The 21,600-nt window shown below is 40.5% G+C and overlaps 1 protein-coding gene across 5 annotated transcripts in view; it reads left to right on the top strand.

Annotated features, from left to right (window-relative positions):
- LOC140196298 (chloride channel protein 2-like) overlaps positions 1-21,600 on the top strand; it is a 558,437-nt gene that overhangs the window by 257,259 nt on the left and 279,578 nt on the right. For 4 of the 5 annotated variants that reach the window (XM_072255256.1, XM_072255259.1, XM_072255257.1 and 1 more), the window contains exon 4: positions 10,200-10,328. In XM_072255256.1, the coding sequence (XP_072111357.1) occupies positions 10,200-10,328 (129 nt within the window). The remainder of the gene's footprint in view (positions 1-10,199; positions 10,329-21,600) is intronic. The other variant, XM_072255258.1, reaches the window with a different exon arrangement.

Raw genomic sequence — 21,600 nt, 5'->3', positions numbered from 1 at the left:
AACTGGGGATTAGATTGTTCTTAGAGTAGATGAAAAAGTTGGCACAACATTGTGGGCCAGAGGGCCTGTACTATGCTGTAATGTTCTATATAAAATAAAAATTGGGCAATTTTTTTTTAACAAAGGTTACTTATTGATACAGTGGCCAGGCCCATGGATCAGATAGAAATTTATCTAAACAAGTACAAGATAATGTGTTTTAAGAAGTCAAATTCTGGAGGACATATAGTGGCAGGGTCCTTAGGAGTTTAGATGAGCAGAGGGACCTTGACACGCACCTCTACAGCCTGTTGAAAGTGGCAACATGGGCAGTGGATAAGGCATTTAACATGCTTGCCTTCATAGACCGGGCTAATGAGTATAAGAGTTGGAATTTCATATTGCAACTATTAAAACAAAAGACAGCATTGAAATATAGTCTGCAGGTCGGGTTGCCACACTGCAATAAGAATACGGTAGCAATAGCCATCCAACAAGTGATTGACCAGGATTGACCTGGATTGGAGCATTGTAGTTTTAAGAAGAGATCAGATATGCTGGGTTTTCTTCTCAGTAGAGAGGTGACCTTATGGAGATTTATATAATTATGAGGAGAATCTACAACTAAAGGTCACAAGTTTTAAGTTAGACGGGAGAAAATTAAAGGAGACGAGAGGGATACATTTTTCACAATGAAGTAGGAAGTAGTGGAGACAGCTAGGATTCCAACATTGAAAGGGAGTTTGGACAGATACTTACAGTGCCTTGATAAAGTATTCAGCCCCCAACACTTCGTTCTCATAAATGAGTATTACAGCCAGGAATTCTGATCAATTTAACTGAGAACTTTTTTTTTCCACAGTAGAGCTCAAAAAACAGGGAAAATTGTAAAGCATGAAGAACTAAAAATTCAAAAAACCGAAATTGTCTGCTGTTCAAAAGTATTCATCCCCCTTTGCTCAGTACTTGGTTGATCCACCTCTTGCGGCTCTTATAGCCGGTAGTCCTTTGTATAAGTCCCTATTAGCTTTGCACAACATGATGGAGCAAGATTTGTCCAATCCTCTTTGCAAAATTGCTCAGGCTGTGCCCAGTTAGTTGGAGAGCAGCGGTGGACAGCAATCTTGAGGTCTTTCCAGAAATGTTGAATCAGGTTGTCAGGTCTCTGACTGAGCCACTCAAGAACATCTATTTTCTTCATTTGAAGTTACTTCATGGTTGCTCTGGCAGTGTGCTTTGGTCATCGTCCTGCTGAAAGGTGTATTTCATTCCCAGTTTAAGCTTTCTGGCAGAGGCTAGCGGGTTTTTATCAAGGATCTCTGTCTGTATTTAACAGCGTTCATCTTCCCATCAATCCTGACCAGATTTCCAATTCCTACTGCTGAAAAGCATCCCCATAGCAAAATGCTACCTCCATTATACTGTACAGTAGGGATGGTGTTATCTGGCTGATGCATAGTATTAGAATTATACCACATGCACTGTTTAGTGTTGAGGCCAAAAAGTTCCACTATGGTCTTATCTGACTACAAGATCTTCTTCCACGTCTTTATAGTATCTTCTAGGTGATGCCCTGAAAAGTCTTTACGGGCAAGGATATGTTTTTTTTTAGCTAGGGTGTCTTCCTTGCAACTCTTCCATAAATATACTTTTTGAACAAAGCCTTAGAGATCGTGGAGCCATGAACTTCACCTCTAGTTTAGCAACTGACTTTTGCAGCTCACTCAGAGTGATTGTTAGCATCGCAGTAGCCTCTCTAACAAGTGTCATTCTCCTCTGGCAACTAAGTTTAGAGCAGAGGCCTGATGTCGGCAGTGTGGCTGTGGTTTTATGATGGACCTCACTGAGCTCCGAGATATGTTCAGTGCCTTTGAGATGGTCTTATACTCTTCCTCAGATTTGTGTTTCTCTATTAACACTTCCCTAACTTGTCTTGAATGCTCTTTTGTCTTCATTTTGGTTTCATCTGGTGAAAATCTACCATACTGTTAGACCTTACAGATAGAGGGTATGTTTATCTTATGAATTCATTGAAAGCAGGTGATCCTCCAATTTTCTGCATCAACAAATTGGGTGAGTTGGTAAGGTAATATACAGTATTGCACCTGCGGAAAGTTAACATGGTAATTACAGAGGGAATGACTACATTTTCAGTCTCGCAATCTTGGTTTTTAATTTTTAGTTAATTGTTGACAAGTTTTGGAATTTTTCTTTTGATTTGTTAAAATTCACAATGTTTTGTAGATTAACTCAATAAATTCTACTTCAATATATAATTTTTTTTAAAATGAGTCAGTAAAATGTGAAAATAGTTGTGAGGGCTGAATACTTTTTCAAGGCACTGTGTATTGGAAAGGAATAGAGGGATACGGGGCTACTGAAGGCATATGTGATTAGCATGGATAGACATCATAGCAAAAAGAGGTCATTTCTGTGCTGTACAGTTCTATCAGTCTTTGATTCACTCCAAAAGACTGTTTAAACGGATATTCAACAGCTGCTCCCAATGGCTGATTTTGAGGCAGTTAACTCACTGTAGTGGAAATTTACAATTATTGGTGGGAGCTTAGCAGCTTCATAATTTAACAAACACCATTTTATTGTGTTCTAGACTGAAATTAGTTCCCAGTTGCGAGAGAGAGAGGGAAGATGTTATTTGTCACTTCATTAAACAGCTTGTTGATATTAAGTGAGAATGAGAAATTGCTTTCATTTTAAATTGATCTGGGCTAAATTTGAATTCAGGAGCTTGTGGAATAAACTGTGGAGGTATAAACTGCATAGAAATGTCTTCATTCTTGTACTTCTCATCCTTCAGATGTGTTAAGATAATTTGAAGGGAAAGTTATTAGAAGACGTGCTTTTTATAAATCATTTTAATTATTTGTGGACTGCATGGCCTCAACCATTACAGATTAATAGCACTATGTTTCTCTTGTTATTGCTTGTTAGATTAGATTTCCTCAACATCAGCTAAATTAGTGTAAATCTGTGTTATTTCTTAAGAAATATTTTCTCTTCCAATGGATTATTTTTCTGAAAAAATATTGCTCCTCACTCACCAGCCTTCCCCAAACTCACTGACAGGTTTGATGTAGAACAAACTTCAATTCTTGCATCTTTTCATCGATATTGTGGGCATGATCGAACTCCCCAACGTGTGCAAGACGATCACATTATTTTTGTTTCTCAGTTAGCTCATTCCATCTTCAGAAACTTTGCTGTCATGACCCAATGTTAATGTTATTTAATACCCCAGTATTCCTAGAACCATTTTTTTGTCATTCATATTAAAATTGTGGTGCTGTTTCTCCGCACCGGGCTCCATATTTTGAGAATACTTTCCATTATGATTTCACTAGGGTACCGTCACCTGGTTTAGCCTGCCTGTTGAAGCAGTGTAACAGAGTGTGTCCACTGTCTCATGCAAACAGCTACTTGGAGCCACAGGTGAGAGCTGAGTGTCTGCTGGCAACCCAAAATGAGTGAGCTGCCCTGGAATGGTCACGACAAGCCCCTTCGCCAGAGGTGCTACCCCACCCCTGACACCCCCATACATCCTGGCATGTGAATAAAGCTGAAACAAATTTGAATGAGTTTAAAACAAATGACACCTCTGGATTTAATTTCACAACATGATGCTGTGACTGTTCAAAAGTAAGTCATTGGAAATTTGAAAATGGGTGAAGCTGAAAATATTCATCAGGTATGGCAGTGCCTGTGGTAAGGGAGTTAAAACTTCAAGGTGACATTCTTACATCACTCTATTTCCCTCGTTTTCTCATTACGTTGATGTATTAAACTGCTGGTGCAGTGCACTTAATCTGATGACCTGCCCAACCAGTGATGAAAAAGATTCATTCACAGCACAGTTTTCTGTATAGAGCGGATTGACATGTGGGTACATTGTCACATCCCCTTCAAACAATAACACATGTATTGTTAACATTCAAGAAGTGTAGGTGCTTGATTTTTTTTTTGTAAAAATCAATCTTAGAAAAATAGGTCACTGATGAAATTTCATGCCTGATTCTGAAAGCTTTGTGAACCAAATCTTAATTGAGTGATAAGAAAGTTTTCCATTTGTAGAGTAGGCCCTGATTCTCAATCACCTTACTAGAAGAATAAGAAATAAAGCTTAGGGTTTACAGTAATAAGGATAATTAAAATAGGGGGAAATAATGTATCTGAGTATTATAGAACTTTGCACTGTTGCATTTTTTGCAACGGACAGAAAATAAATGGATTTTATTTTCATACATCTTGCAAAACTGAACTATGAACCTGAAATACAAACCTTACCTTCTGCTTCCACCGGGTACTGCCTTAACTTTTGTACATAGTGCTGTGAAAGAATCTTTCACATCTCTGGTTGAACAGGTCATCAGATTAGGAGTATTGTATCAGCATTTTAATACATTGTTATAAACAGAAAATGAACAATTTTTCCAGTGTTAACTCTTCTCTTATCTCAGATGCTGCCTGTTCGGATGAAGATTTTCTACTGCACCCACTTTCCTTTCAAATTTCCACTTTCCACAGTGTTTAGATTGGATTTTAAAATAAGTACAAAGGGGAGCAGACATTAAGCTTGTCTTGGCTCATCTATTTGGAAAAAAAGCATGAGAACTAAAACAGAATATCAGAATGCCATACTTCTTTTTAATGATGCAAGTATGAATGGTATGATGCCACGTAAGCAGTACTGTATTTAAGTTTCTGCCTCTTTGAAAGTGACAGCTGGTATTTAAGAGAAAGTTCATTCAACTGTTATATTTGTGTTGCAGTTATTTTCTGCTTTGATTGCTTTAGTTTAACATAATTTTTTTTGATTGGGTCCACTTTCAAGTAAAATGTTTATTTTCTATACGTCACTATTATAATTAATGAGCGATCATAAATGTAATTTACATTGGTGCATTCCGTCTTTCAAGTTTCATGAAGATATACCTTAAGGATTGTATATTTTCACAGCAGTACTGTACATTTAGCTAGTTGCATTATTTAGGTTATTTGTAGTTTAATGAAGACATATTTTTCTGTCAATGGAGTATACTCTAACATGGCCATTGCTGCTTTGTTCCCTTCTAGAACTTTGCTCTGTTGTACAAAGTAATTGCTAGTAGAACAGTGATTAATTTGCCAGATGTTCAGAGGCTTGGACCAGTAATCCAAAGACTCATGGTGGCTATGGAATTTAAATTCAGTTAATAATCTGGAATCTTGAAGAAAAAATATCGTGAAGGTGATGATGAGTCAACTTTTTAACTTGTTGCAGCCCTCCTGAAGAAGATGCTGCCACAATATTTTTGAGTGGAGAGTTCTGAAGGAAGAATGGTGATATAGAGTATCTTCAAGCTAGGATGGTGTGTGATTAAGAGGGAATCCTGCAGATGGAGGGTCACCCATGTACCTGCGCTCCTTGTCGGATTTGGGAGATACTGTCAGAATAGCCTGGATGAGTTGTGGATTGAACACACTGCACCTGTGGGGGAGGGAGAGAATATTTGAGGCTGATGGCTTTCCAGTTGGTGATATCCAAAAAGAAGGAGAATCCTATCTGCAGGCTGAGAATAAATGGGGAAGACATAAAACAAGTACAGAACTTTTGCTACTTAGGAAGCTGGGTGACTTCAGATGGCAGGTGTGACATGGACATCAAAAGAAGAATAGGGATGGCAAAAGATACCTTTACGAGAATGAAGAGTATACTGATCAACACTAAACTAGGCATGACAACCTGCCTCAGAGCACTGAAATGTTACGTTTATCCAGTTATGTTATATGGCTCAGAATGTTGGACAATATCTAGTAACATAAGGAAATGAATTGAAGCAACAGAGATGTGGTTTTTGAGGAGGATGCAAAGAATATCATGGACGAAACAAATATCTAATGAGGATATCATGAACAGAGCAAAGACAAGAGAGAAATAATGTATGAGATCATGAAAAGGCAATGTAATTTCATTGGACATGTGATTAGGAAAGAGGAGTTAGAATGCATGGTAATTATTGGAAAGATTGAAGGGAAGAAAGCAAGAGGAAGACAAAGACAAATGATGATGGAGACAGCAGCCAGAGAACTGGAAATGAATACCAATGAATTGATCCACTTGACCCGAAACAGGAGTGTGTGGGCCATGACAGTCAAAGCCCAAACTGAGCACGGCATCTGATGATGATGATGATTATAGAGAGTATCCTAACTGGTTGCATCACTGTTTGCTTTGGAGGGGCCACTGCACAGGATCGGAAGAAGCTGCAGAATTTAGTAAATTCAGCCGGCTCCATCATGGGTACCAACTTACCCAGCATCAATGACATCTTCAAAAGGCGATGCCTCAAAAAAGCGGCATCCATTATTAAGGACCCCCATCATCCAGGACATGTCCTTTGCTCATTGCTACCATCAAGGAGGAGGGGCAGGAGCCTGGAGATGTACACTCAGTGCTTCAGGAACAGCTTTCCCCTCCTCCATCAGATTTCTGAATGGACAATGAACCCATGTACACTGCCTCAGTATGTTTTGCCTTTTTTGCTGTCTTTTTCTGTCTTTTTGCACTACTTACTTAATTACATTTTTAAATATGTATCTATTGTAATTCATTGTTTTTTTATTATTATGTATTGCAATGTACTGCTGCCACAAAACAAAAATTTCATGACATATGCCAGTGATATTAAACCTAATTCTGATTCTGATTTATATTCTAGTCCACCAGTCGTCATGGTTGGCTTTGAACTTGTGTGTCGGCATAAGCACAATTTTGGCTGTGTCCAGTTACCAAGCCACCTATTTATCAAACTTGTACTTCAGTAACACAGTGGAGGCCACATTTCCAGTGAGTCCATGTTGGCACTCTGCAATCTCATTGATTTCAGTCTTCTTTTCTTTATTTCCCTGTGCTGCTCCAGTTAATTCTTTCTGACTGTACATCTGCCTCTCAACTCCCACCAATTCTCCTGCCACACTCCTAACCCAGGGACTATTCACCGTAGCCAAGTAATCTCCCCGGAACACCTTGGGGATATGTGAGGAAGTTAAAGCTCACACAAACTCATTTCAGAAATAGTGACCAACCAGGATTGAGCATTCATACCGGTAACTTTGTGTTTAAATTCCAGATTTGGTAAAATTGTACTGATTTATTTGCATTTTTAAAATATCTATGACATTTCCTCTGTAGAGGAAACTTGTCTTGATTAAGCTTGGATTATAATAAACTCAAAAATACTGAAAATTGTTGCAAACACAATTAAATTTTATGGGTCATGAAGATTGATGGAGTGGCTAACCTTAAACCACAGGTTGATATTGACATGTTACTGAACTAAGCAGAGACGTGGCAGGTGAAATTAGATAAGTGTGAGGTAATGCATTTTGAGAGCAGCGATGAGTTTAAATAATGCACTATGAATGGTAGAGTCCTAGTGAGTACAGACAAACATTTGGACCTGTGTCTATGTCCAGACCTCTCTGAAGGTGGCAGTGGAGAGAGAGATATAATGTGGTTAAGAATGCATACAGTATGAGAAATTGTCCTTCATTAGTTGGGGAAGTGAATGCAAAAGTGGATATATTCTGCTCCAACTTTTTTAATACTTTGTTCCAACCACTGATAGAGTTCTATGTGCTGTTCTGGTGCCTCATACTGAGAAATAAAAAGCTGATAATGTTGGGGCAGGTGCTGAGGAGATTCACCAAGATATTGTCACAGATGAAACATTTCAGATATGAGGAGAGACTGGTTCTGTTTTCCCAGTAGTGGAGGAAGTTAAGAGGAGGCATGTAACTGAGGTTTGTAAAAGTATGAGGGGATAGAAATTTGGGAACCCTGTAGAATTTTCTCCACTTCTGTATAAATATGACCTAAAATGTGATCAGATCTTCATGTAAGTTCTAAAACTAGACAAAGAGAACCCAATTAAATAAATAACACAAAAACATTATACTTGTTCATTTATTGAGAAAAATTATCCAATATTACATGTACTTATGGAGGAAGTATGTGAACCTTTGCTTTCAGTGACTGGTGTAACCCTCTTGTACAGCAATAACTTCAGCCAAACGTTTCCGGTAACGTTGATCAGTCCTGCACATCAGCTTGGAGGAATTTTAGGCCGTTCCTCCTTACAAAACTGCTTCAACTCTGGGATGTTGGTGGGCTTCTTTGCATGAACTACTTGCTTCAGATCCTTCCACAACATTTCTATAGGATTAAGGTCAGGATTTTGACTCAGCCATTCCAAAATATGGATTTTCTTCTTTATAAACCATTCCGTTGTTGATTTAATCTTGTCTTTCGGATTGGTTTGTTGCATTATCCAACTTCTATTAAGCTTCAGGTGACAAACTGCTACCCTGACTTTCTCCCGTAAAATATCTTGATAAAATTTTGAAATGATTGCAAACTGTCCAGGCCCTGAGGCAGCAAAGCAGCCCAAAATCATGATGCTCCTTCCACTATGCTTCATAGTTGGGATGAGATTTTGGTGTTGGTGTGCAGTGCCCTTTTCCCTCCAAACATAGCAATGTGCATTTCTGCCAAAAAGCTCAACTTCTGTCTTATCTATCCACAGAAGATTGTCCCAGAGCATTGTAGAACATCTAGGTGGCCTTTTGCAAACTTGAGACTTGCAGAATTTTTTTTTTCAGAGAGCAGTGGTTCCTTCATGGTGTCCTTCCTGCAAAGATTTCTGAAGGTCTTTGGGTTCTTTTTCACCTCCTTCAGCATTGCATGTTGTGTTCTTTGTGTGATCTTTGCAGGTGCCCACTCCTAGGAAGAGTAGCCACAGTACTGGGTTTCCTCCATTTGTAGTTAATTTCTCTTGCTGTGGACTGATGAACACTCGGGTCTTTAGAAATTTTTTTGTAGCCTTTTCCAACTTCATACATCTCTACAATTCTTCCAGTATGGTCCCCTGAAAGTTGTTTTGATCAAGGCATGACGCACAAAAAGAGATCTTTCTTGAGAAGAATAGGCTCTGTCAGTAACCTGACTTTGTGAGTCTTTTTTTATAGGGCAGGGCCCCTCTACGACCCACACCTCTGATCTCATCTCATTGGAACACCTGACTCCAAATAGCTTTTGTAGAAGGCATTACCTTAGAGATTCACATACTTTTTCTAACAATACATGTAATATTGATCATTTATCTCAATAAATAAATGAATAAGTTTAATTTTTTTGGCTTATTTATTTAAATGGGTTCTCTTCATCTAGTTTTAGGATTTGCGTGAAGATGCGATCACATTTTAGGTCATAATTATCTAAAAGTAGAGAAAATTCTACAGGGTTCACAAACTTTCTGACACCACTGTAGATGTAGGGTAAAGGGTTGTAGATCCAGATAGGATCTAGGGGGAAGTATTCAACTCAGTGATGAATATCCAGACTAGTGAAGACAGAGTTGTTGATAACACTCTCGATTCACTAGAAACGCCAAGGCAAGGACGGCTATAGATCAAGTGCTGGAAAATGGGATTAATATAGATGCCTTCCTGTCACTGTGTTTGTGGTGGGCTGAATGGCTTGTATCTATGCTGTATGACTCTGAGACTAGGAGTGGTATTTTTCACCACACTGCACCAGCAAATTAAAAATTGATAAGGATGAATAAGTATCAAGATTTGTTAGAGCATCTGCAGAATTGTGAGTGTTGTTTATTCAATGCAAATTTACACTGATAAGGTAGACTTGTGTATTCCATACATTGTGACAATGTCAATGTCAAAATATTTTTCCTCAGGATTGTGTTCTTTGGAAGCTATTTACCTTCAGGTCTGAATTGTAAATCCCACCCAACTTTAATAAACCTGTCAACAAACAAGCTGATCCAGTCAGCCCTGTACTGACCTTCCTTCAGTTAAAATTAGGCCTGGGATTCAATGAAAGGAACTGTTGGTTGGCATGACTCTGTTCTATGTAGATGTGGATTTATATTTACATTGAGAATGATGAGATTGTTAATACAGTTTAAATAAGGCTACCACAAAAGCAATAACTGACAAATGATCTCTGAAGCTTCTTTAAGCACGTTAAACTTAATGATAAAAATAAGAAAATTAATGTGTAGGTTTTACTGAAGATCCACAAATTATTTTTGATGTCGATCATATCATACCATGGTAAGATCAGGTGAACAAAATTAAAGATACCTTTACCAAGTACCTGTTGAACTCCATTGTAATGTTGGTTGTAATACTTGTTTCCACAGCTCAGAAATGGATGTACGGTGGCCTCACCCACAATGTCTTTCTTCAGTACTTGGCCTGGGTGACATACCCTGTTGTTCTCATAACCTTCTCAGCGGGATTCGTCCAGATCATTGCTCCTCAGGCAGTAGGTATGTGCCCCTTGATCTGAAATGTTTAATGCTGCAATGCTTTTGCATTGGTAATTTGTATGTGGTGTTTATTCTCTTCTTTCATTTATCCGTTTGCCTTTACTTGGTGCCGGCCAGAAGCGGCCCTTGGAGGTGGCTCTCAGTTCAAAGTTCAAAGTGAATTTATTATCACACGGTGCCAGTAAAAAGTATTCACCCCCTTGGAAGTTTTCATGTATTATTGTCTTACAGTGTTGTATCACAGTGGATTTAATTTGGCCACTTTTTTCACCCTGATCAACAGGAAAACTCTTTTGTATCAAAGTGAAAACAGATCTCTACAAACTGATCTAAATTAATTACAAATATAAAGCACAAAATAAGTATTCACCCCCTTTAATATGATATAACCAAATCACCAGTGGTGTAGCCAGTTGGTTTTGGAAGTCACATAATTAGTTAAATAGAGATTACTTGTGTGCAGTCAAGGTGTTTCAATTGCTTGTAGTAAAAATAGATATGAGTCAGTATCCTGGCAAAAACTACACCAGGATGACAAAAGAGGGGACTAGTGAGGGAGGCCACCAAGAGACCTATGACAACTCTGGAGGAGTTGCAAGCTTCAGTGGCTGAGATGAGAGAGTCAGAACATACAACTGTTGCCCAGGTGATTCACAAGACACAGGCTTATGGGAGAGTGGCAAAGAGGAAACCACTGTTGGGGAAAAAGAACTCACATGAACTCTCAGCTAGAGTTTGCTAGAGGGCATGTGGGAGACTCTGAAGTCAGTTGGAAGAAGGCTCTATGGTCTGATGAAACCAAAATTTTTGAGTTTTTTGGCCATCAGTCTAAACACACCATTCCTACCATGAAACAGAATAGTACAGCACATTACAGGCCTTTTGGCCCACAATGTCGTGCCGACCCTCAAACCCTGCCTCCCGTATAACCCCCACCTTAAATTCCACCATATACCTGTCTAGTAGTCTCTTAAATTTCACTAGTGTATCTGCCTCCACCACTGACTCAGGCAGTGCATTCCATGCACCAACCACTCTCTGAGTAAAAAACCTTCCTCTGATATCCCCCTTGAACTTCCCACCCCTTACCTTAAAGCCACGTCCTCTTGTATTGAGCAATGGTGCCCTGGGGAAGAGGCGCTAGCTATCCACTTTATCTATTCCTCTTAATATCTTATTATCCTCTTATTATCAGTGGCTGCATCATGCTGTGGGGATGCTTCACTGCAGGCCCTGGAAGGCTTGTGAAGGTAGAGGGTAAAATGAATGCAGCAAAATACGGGGAAATCCTTGAGGAAAACCTGCAACAGTCTGCAAGAGAACTGTGACTTGGGAGAAGAATTGTTTTCCAATAGGACAATGACCCTAAGCATAAAGCCAAAGCTACACAGGAATGGCTTAAAAACAACAAAGTTAATGTGCTGGAGTGGTCAATTCAGAGTCCAGTCCTCAATCCAATTGAGAATTTGTGGCTGGACTTGAAAAAGGCTGTTCACTCAAAATCCCCATACAATCTGACAGAGCTTGAGTGTTTTTGTAAAGAAGAATGGGGAAAAGTTGCAGTGTCCAGATGTGCAGAGTGATAGAGACTTATCCACACAGGCTCAAGGCTGTAATTGCTGCCAAAAGTGCATCTACTAAATACTGACTTGAAGGGGTTGAATACTTACGCAATCAGTTATTTTGTGTTTAATAACATAATAATTTTAGACTAATTTGTAAAAATTTGTTTTCACTTTGACACAAGAGTCTTTTCTGTTGATCAGTGTCAAAAAGGCCAAATTAAATTCACTGTGACTCAAAGTTGTAAAGCAATAAAACATGAAAATTTCCATGTGGTGGGGTTGGTGGGGTGAGTACTTTTTATAGGCACTGTGTATGATACCATGTACAACCCTGAGATTTGTTTTCTTGCAGGCGTACTCAGTAAATCCAAGAAACACAATATAATCAATGAAAGATCACACTCAACAGGACAGACAGACTACCAACGTGCAAAAGACAACAATCTGCCAATACAAAGAAGATAAAAATTAATAATAAATAAATAAGCAAAGTAATAGATACAATGGGTTCACAAACAAGAGAAAGTCTGCAGATGCTGGAAATCTGAGCAATACACACAAAACTCAGCAGGCCAGGCAACATCTATGGAAAAAAAGTACAGTCAATGTTTCGGGCTGAAACCTTTCAGCAGGACTGGAGAGAAAATGCTGAGCAGTAGATTTGAAAGGTGGGAGGACGGGAGAGAGAAGTGCCAGGTGATAGGTGAAACTTGGAGGGGAAGAGATGAAGCAAAGAGCTAAGAAGTTGTTGAAAAAGGCAGAAGGTCATGGGAGAAAGAAGAAAGGTTGTGGGGGAGAGGAGCACCAGTGGGAGGCAATGGGTGGGCCAAGGAGATAACATGAGAGAGGGACAAGGGGATGGGAAATGGGGATGTGAAATGGTGAAGGGGGTGGGTGGAGGCATTACTGAGAAATCGATGTTCATGCCATCAGGTTGGAGGCTACCCAAATGGAATATAGGGTGTTGTTCCTCCAACTTAGTGTGGTCTTATCCTGACAGTGGAGGAAGCCATGGGGGGACATATGGGAATGGAAAGTGGAATTAAAATGGGTGGCCACTGGGAGATCCCATTTGTTCTGGCAGACGGAGAGTAGGTGTTTGGTGAAGTGGTCTCCCAATCTACATCGGGTCTCACCGATATACAAGAGGCCACACCGGGAGCACTAAGCACAGTATATGACCCCAACAGACTCACAGGTGAAGTGTTGCCTCACCCAGAAGGACTGTTGGGGCCCTGAATGGTAGTGAGGGAGGAGGTGTAGGAGCAGGCGAAGCACTTGTTCCACTTGCAAGGATAAATGCTAGAGGAGAGATCAGTGAGGAGGGATGACTGGACCAGAGAGCGATCCCTGCAGAAAGTGAAGGGGAGGGAAAGTTATGTTTGCTGGTGGGATCTAGTTGGAAGTGGCAGAAGTTTTGGAGAATTATGTGCAGGACATGGAGGCTGATGGGGTGGTAGGTGAGGACAAGAGGAAGCGTATCCCTGGAAGTATGGCGGGAGGATGGTGTGAGAGCAGACGTGCGTGAAATGGAAGAGGTACGGTGGGTGTAACTCAGTCTCTCTGGTTAGAACTCCAAAATAGAAAGGGTTCAATTACTCTGATGAAGGATATGGGCATTGTGTAGGCAGAGGAGATTAGTTTAGTTGGCCATTTGATTACTAATTTATTTGGTTCAAGACAACATTGTTGACTAAAAGGCCTGTTCTTGTGCTGTGTTATATGAGGAGTGATTGATAAGTTCGTGGCCTAGGGTAGAAGGAGTCAATGTTAGAAAACCTAGCACATTTATTTTTCAGCATAGTCCCCTCCTACATTTACACACTTAGTCCAGCAGTCGTGGAGCATACGGATCTTGGACCTCCAGAAAGTGTCCACAGCAGGGGTGATTGATAAGATTGTGGCCTAAGGTAGAAGGAGATGAGTTATGCGGCTCTCGTTACATGCACATGCAGGTCAACTCTTTGAGTGATTATGCAGAAAGTTTGAAGTTATTAACTCATCTCCTTCTACCTTAGGCCACGAACTTATCAATCACCCTCGTATGTTCTGTTTGAGGTTTCACTTGTTTGCATTTACTTACACACTTGCCCACAGAAGCACATGCTGGAGCTTGCATGCCTCTGGAGAGCCAGAGACTCACTTTACAATTTTACACAGCTTTGATCACAAATACAATTGCCAACAAAAATACAATTGACATTGTTTTGCTATTGTACCGTATTTGAGGATAGATGAAGTATGTGTCAAGGCGTGCATCATTACATTAATTCAAATCCCACTCCAGTTAAGTAGATAGGACTAAATAATATTATTTAAATTCAGCTTTTGTGTTTGTCTAGTACAATTTTCCTCCTAGGGAGACCCTTGGGTGTGAAAACAACTGATTTTGTTCTTACTGCAGGGAGTTAATGAGGTTAAGTCTGCTTGCAAACAAAAACAGACATGGATGCCAATTATACTTCTGACACACACCACAAGAAGGTTGCAAATTATTATTGGATATGTTTCCATTTTTTGCCGCACTTTGTTGGTTCATTAATCTCAAATGCACAGGCCATATTGTTTTCTTGCTGTTGTGACAGTGTGTGACTGATGATGAGTGGCAACCCAAGGTCTTGTTCAAATTAAGTCTTATTAATCCCACTTGGAAAAAAAATGAAAATTGAATCTTAATAATGCAGTTTAGCTAGCCTGCGCTGCAAAGGTTAGATTAGCAAATGTTCTGTGGCAGTCTGCATTTACAAAATGACTTTTAATTTCAAATCTGTTGCACTGGTTGGGACTGAAAATAAGATTCAAGATTGTTTAATGTATTATTAGTACAGAAATGTAAAGGAGAATGAAATAATTGTTACTCCAGATCCAACGCAGCAAAAAAACCCGATAAGGTAAGAGAACATAATAATAAAACACACGGTAATTATAAATACATAAGATAGCTTATATACGTCCATAGGAGTATCTGTACATAAGGTGACTGAGAAGAAATGATAAAGTTGTGGTGGTTGAGGTTGTGGAGGGTTGGGTTCATGGGTGGAGGTATTGATCAGTCTCACCGCTTGGAGAAATTGCTTTTTGAGTCTGGTGGCCCTGGGAGTGGAACAACAGTCCATGAGCAGGGTGGATGGGATCCTTCATAATGTTACTGGCCGTTTACCGGCACCTTTCTGTATATATGTCCTTGATGGTGGGCAGGCTGGTTCAAGTTAACCGCTGAATGACATGACTGGAAAAATTATCGTAGTTATTGCAGTAAATCAGATTACTCACGGTGAAATGAGGAGCCTGGGAATTTGAAACTAAAGCAAAAGAAAACAGCAAGTTAGCTAGGAGAAAGGATGTACTCCCTCAATAGAACATATAATGAAGAGCACACCAGTAATATCGAAGCTCTTTCTCTTTATGTGTGCTCATTGAGCAATTCACTGTTGCTTTAATTTACACAAGATTGTATGTTGTGTTTGTTTGGTGTTGATGGGATAGGATATTGTAAAATGGCTTTTGCATAGTTATAGGTATTTTTGATGGTGTTGGTCCTTTTTGATTAATTTAGAATCTACTCTGTTGGATATGGTGAAAAAGGTGCCTACATAGCAAACTGTTCTGATTAATATTTCCCCATGGGTACCTTGGAAAATTGCTTAGTTTATAAAAATGTACAAAGTGAAACTTGGTTTTCAGAAGTAACGTCTGCAAAATATTTTGCAAGGTGAAAGAGAAAGATTTGCCTTTACTCAGCACATTTCCTGACCGGGATGTTCAAAGGACTGAACTGCAAACAAGTTATTTTGAAGTAAGTTATTGCAGCACAGGAAATGTAGCAGCCAGTTTGGCCAGAGCAAGCTCCAAAAGGCAGCATCGTGAGAATGATTAGGGCACTCTATCGATTCTGTTTCCTTTCTTTGAAAGAATGCCATGGAAGCTTCTGTTTCAGCCTGAGCGAGCCAAAGGAGCTCCTCTTTTTTTAACATCATTATGAATCAATTCACATCCAGGTACGTGGGAACAGATACCATTTCTGTATTCACCATCAGATCAGCTTTCAACCTACAGTTACTGAAGTAAAGGATTTGCTAATAAACTCTTCCTGAATAATGAACTAATGATTAATTTGATATCCTCTTGCATCTGTACAATTTTCTTAATCTGTTTTGCACTTTCAAGAATCTTTTGATAATGGTTGCATGATCACAGTGAACACTTGAATGGTGTAGTACTGTACATCATCCATTAGTGTCAACCACGACCAAGTCTAATGGGTACAAGGAAACGCTTTTATCTTAACGGGGCGTTGAATCATGTTACTTTCTCCTGCCTTTTGAAATCTTGCAGATTTATAGCAGTATCTCTGCAGGGCAGCCCCGGGAAATGGCAATAAATAGAAGTTCCAGCACACATCTGAGCCTGACTCTCCTGGGATACTGCAGCTGGGAAAAAGCAGGATGTCCTGGTGGAGTTGGTGGAGTACAGTCCCCCCTGTCAGACTGCACTGTAATCAGGCCTGTCAGCTGAATTTGAACCCTTTCTCTGCAGCGATTCTACTTGTGATCTTGACGAAATTCTCTCCTTATACTGAAAGCTGTATGAAACTATCCCATAAAATCCAAAACTCCTACAAAATAAAGTCTCTGCCCCTATCATTGCAAAATTATTCTTACCATGCATTTTACAGTGAAAAAAACTTCTCTCTGTTTGCCATGGCATTTGTTCACCCACATACAATACAGTTTTAAAAATAACATAATGAATCAAAAACAAAAAAGTTCAGTAATGCAACGAAAATCCTTGTTTGTCGTTAACGCATTCCACAAGAGCTTCTGCTGCCTACAGCTTGTCCCTCTTCAGCATTTCCCAGTCTCCCCCCCCCCCCATGCCAGTGCAGGCCCCCACTTTTACCACTGCTTGCAAGAGTAGGGAAATATCATTAATCCTTTTCTTTCTCCTCAATGTCTTCTCCATTGACTGCTAGTTCTATGGTCTGCTTGTTCTCAAGTTCACATACATTTCAGTTTCAGGAAAAAACTGCAGGCAGTTCCCAGTTGACGGCAGGGTTCCAGTCCTGAGAACTGCTTGCAACCCAAACTGTTCAAAATGAACAAATAATGTTTTGCATCACATTTGACTGTTATTTTAACCATAACCAGCCATGATTTAACAGCCTAGCTGGCTTTCCAGCATTCCTCAATTGATCCTTGAAAGGGAAATCACCTTCTATTAAAGACATCCTTTTCCCTTCTGCCTTGCTAGTTCTTTCTCTACTTTAAAGGTCGTTTCTGCATGTAAGCCTGTGTACATTTGTTCAATTAGTTTTCAGTGCTTGACATTTCTGTTCCTATGGACCCACTAACTGGTTAAATTTAAAATGGAGGTTGATAGGTCCTTGAATAGGAAGGATGTCAAAGCTTTCAGAGAGAAGGCAGCAGAATGCGGTTGAGAGGGATAATGAATTAACCCTGATCGAATGGCAAAGCAGACACAGTTGCCCAAATGGCCTATCCTGCTTTTTATCGCCGTCCAGTTATTAAAGCTATATTTGTGTTTAAACTGGAAAGAGTGCCGAAAATTTTGTGTGAAGTTGTTTGTCTGGGTCGAGGGCCTGAGTTGTAGGGAGAGGATCGCATTGCCAAGGCTTCATTCCCTGGAATGTGGTAGAAGGAGGGACAGTCTTGTAGTGATTTTTGAAGTCATGGGAGGCGCAGGTAAGGTGGATGGTAACAGCCTTTTCCCCAGGGTAGGGGACTGCAAAAGTAGAGGTCACAAGTTTAGGGTGAAAACTAGAAAGCATATGTTGTGGGTGAGAGGGGAAAGACTTAAAGGGGATTTGGCGGCAACTTTTTCACGCAAAGTATATGGAAAAAGCTGCCAGATGACATGACTGGGGCAGGTACATTTAGTATCATTTAAGAAGGACTTGGATAGGTACATGGAGGGGTGGTCCTTGCTCGATCGCAGGAAATTTGGACAAACTGGGTGAGCACTGTGGTCATTTGGGCCAAGGGGCTTGTATCCATGCTGTATAGCTCTGTGACTCTATTCCTTTTACCTGCCTTTCTTGTATTTGTGGGCCTCGAAGGCCACTGAAAGAATGATCTGTTCTTTCAATGGTGCAATAGCAGTCACAGGGGAATACAGCATGGAAAGTGGAGTTTCAGCTCGGCTGATCCATACCAACCACAGCATCCTACAGTTGCCTGCTTTCAACCTATAATCCTCCAAACTTCTCCCGTCCATGTACCTGTCCAAATGCCCCTTAAGTCTTGCGATTGTACGCTCCTCCTCCACTTCCTCTGGCAGCTCGTTCCAAGTGCTCACTACCATCTCTGTATAGAAGCTGCCTCCCAGCTCTCTTTTAAATCTCTCCCCTCTTGATTCTGTACATTCTAGTTTTGAACTTGCCAGCCCTGGGGAAAAGACTATGACTGTCCATCTTTTCAATACCCCTCATGATTTTATAGACTTCTGAGACTTTGTAGCATGTGACATTGTTTGAAATCTGCTGGTGTGTGAACACTTTTGAAGCCTTTTGTTGGACAGTGGTAGAAGGATTCTTCGCTTACGGCTTTGACAAGACCCAGAGGAAATGTCAAACTACTAAACTGAAGCTGCCAGCAGAAATGGACAAGCCAAACTGAGTTTGGGGATTGTTTTTATCAAAAGAAAAGGAAGTGTATGATATTCATCTGTTACCTTCATGGCTCATTCAGGTTGATTCATTGGAACACAAGTAAGAGAATTCCTACTCCAGTTGTATAGGGTATTAGCAATTTCCCTCAAGTGTGGTTTGCATTTTGATTTCAAAGATGTATAACTCTGGAATGGTGCAGCACACATCAGTTGATTGATTGCTGGGAGGACCAGTCTGTGAGTACAGCTAACCATGCTTACTGAATTTAGAAGAGAACTCATTGCAATGTTCAAAATTTTCAAAGGTTTTGTGCTGAGAGGCTGCATTCTCAGAATTCAGAACTTGTTTTGGAATCGCATTTAAGTCATTTAAAACTAAGATAAGGAAAATGGAGGATGAGGATTCTCAGTCTACAGGTTTCTCCCGCCATCCGAAGGTAGAGCGTTCCTATGAAATGGTCCGTAAGCCGGAATGTCGTAAAGTGAAGAAGCAATTACCATTTATTTATATGGGAAAAATTTGTGAGCGTTCGCAGACCCAAAAATAACCTACCAAATCATGTCAAATAACACATAAAACCTAAAGTAACAGTAACATATAGTAAAAGCAGGAATGATATGATAAATACACAGCCTATATAAAGTAGAAATACTTCTCCAAAATCATTGCTTGCACTGTACGCCGCAGCGAAGATCTCACGCAAGCGCTGTTGGCAGAAACACTCTCTCCAGTAACCTTTAAACTATGAAGCTGCCAAATCATACCAAACAACAGGTAAAAATACACAGCCGATATAAAGTAAAAATAATGTATGTACAGTGTAGTATCACTTACCGGAATCGGGACAGCGCTGAGCACACTGATGGTGGTGTGTTAGGCTGAGTCGTTGCAGGTTGGGGTGGTGCAGTGACCCCCACCCTCCGGGCCACCGACCGATACCGATTCGCAGAGAATGCAGCAGTGGCCGGGAGGCACACAGCACATCTTTAAGAAAAAAGCTGAAATAAACATGCTAATTAATTAGGTGCCGCCCAGCACATAATTGTCGGCCCATATCAGAGGCGATTGCCGATTGCGTCACCTCTGATCTGGGCTGACAATTATGTACCGGGTGGAACCTAATTAATTAGCATGTTTATTTCAGCTTTTTTCTTAAAGATGTGCTGTGTGCCTCCCGGCCACTGCTGCATTCTCCGCGAATTGGTATCTGTCTGCAGCCCGGGAGTTGGGGTGGTGGGACACTGGGGTGTCATCTCATCGTCGTCTGTTTCTATTAGAGCAAGCAGCTCATCTTCTATGTCTGCCTGCCTTGATGGCGAAGGTCAAGGTTCGTCGTCTGCTGTGGCTGATGTGGAAGGCTTGAAAAACGACAGTATGCTTGACTGCTGAGCCTCGCGCATTTTTCTGTCATATAGTTCTTTGTAAGCACTCAAACCATCTTGCAAATATGCCCTAAACCGACGTACCCTTTCAATACTAAAGTCGTACTTTATCATTGCAGTGAAAATCTCACGCAGTTGCTTCACGTTTAGTTCCTGGACGACTTCACTTTCGGTCTGTTCGCTACTGCATTCAGTTTCGATTGTTATCCTTTCCTCTTCCAATTGCATCAGCTCTTCATCTATCAGTTCTTGGTCATGGAATGCCAAGACCTCTTCAACATCATCTCCGTCAACTTCCACAAGCCAACCTCACTTTGTCCTTACTTCGTTCACCACGATCAAAACGCTTAATTATGTCTAGTTTTACGCTAAGTGTAACACCCTTACGAGCCCTTTTAGGCTTTTCTGATACCATAGAACTCATCTTGCTAACGGCTGCTCACAGGCACGTGTTTAAGCAATGCCGGCGAGAATGCCGTTCTGAATCCGGGGGAGAGCGGCTGCTCAGGGTGTGCGCTGCCTTTTATCGCGCGCTGATTTTTTTTTTGCGCGCTGCTTTTTCGTAACAGTGAAAACACCTTCTGTTAGCGAAAACAGGGAACTAATGTAGGTCTTTCGTAACAGTGAGGTTTCATAAAGCGAACATTCGAAAAGCGGGGAACACCTGTATTGAGTTTGTTTAGGAATTTAGGCAGGTTTAAGAACAGCTATTTAAACCATTTGGTTCTTCATCTAACTGACACAACCCTAATCACTGGGATTTAGCAACACTACGATCACTGTACAAAAGTGGACTTTGTATTTTTTGTACTGATTGTGTTCTTCCTTGTAAAAATTGTGTTTAAGTTTTTTTTCCCGTGAATGCCATTTATATGATGCTATGTGCCTGAAATGCTGCTGGAAGTAACATTTTCAATGTACTTAGGCCATAAGATACAGGAACAAAATTAGGCCATTCAGCCCCATTGCGTCTGCTTCGTCACTCGATCATGGCCAATTTATTTTCCCCTCAAATCTATTATCCTCACTTTTCCCCATAACCTTTAACATGTGCCTATGTGTGTGTAAGGGAGTTTCGTCTCTTATGTTATTGCGTAGGCTAATTAAAATGGCTTCTTTGTTATGTTATACTTGGGAATGCTTCTTTGTTATGTTAAATGCTGAGGAAGTCCTCCCGCTAGCAGTTTGTGGAATCACGTTACTGATAAGAAGATGTTATGAACCAATTGGGATAGTTGTTATGTTTTTGGTGTATCTGTAAGAAATTGTATGCGCAGGGTTTTGGGGGAGAAGGCGGGAGAGAGAGACAGAGGATGGACCAGGTACTGTGATGTCCGCTAACGGGGTCGGACCCCGAGGAGGTCGTTCGGCGAGGAGATGGAGACGGACTCGTGTGGAGCATCTGGTCGACCACCGTTGTTGGTCCCAGGCGGCCAGTTGAGGTGGTCCGAGGGGTCGCAGGGGAAGAAGAAGGGTCCTGAGCTCCAACTGTTTGTGCACAAAGAGACTGAACTTTGATAAGTGTGGCGCCTTTTATTTTCCTTTTATATTTTATTCTCTATTAATTATATAGTTCCTGTAGTATCTATCAACTGTAAATCATTTAATCGTATCTGGTGTATTGTCTGTTATTTGGGTGGGGTGGGGTACATCACACAGCATCCACACAAACTAATTACCCAGTTTGGCGGGGCCAA

Source organism: Mobula birostris, chromosome 4, assembly GCF_030028105.1.
Source record: "Mobula birostris isolate sMobBir1 chromosome 4, sMobBir1.hap1, whole genome shotgun sequence".
Taxonomy (NCBI): Eukaryota; Metazoa; Chordata; class Chondrichthyes; order Myliobatiformes; family Myliobatidae; genus Mobula; species Mobula birostris.
Note: the sequence above shows the minus strand (reverse complement) of the source record. Positions and strands in the feature narration are given on the sequence as shown.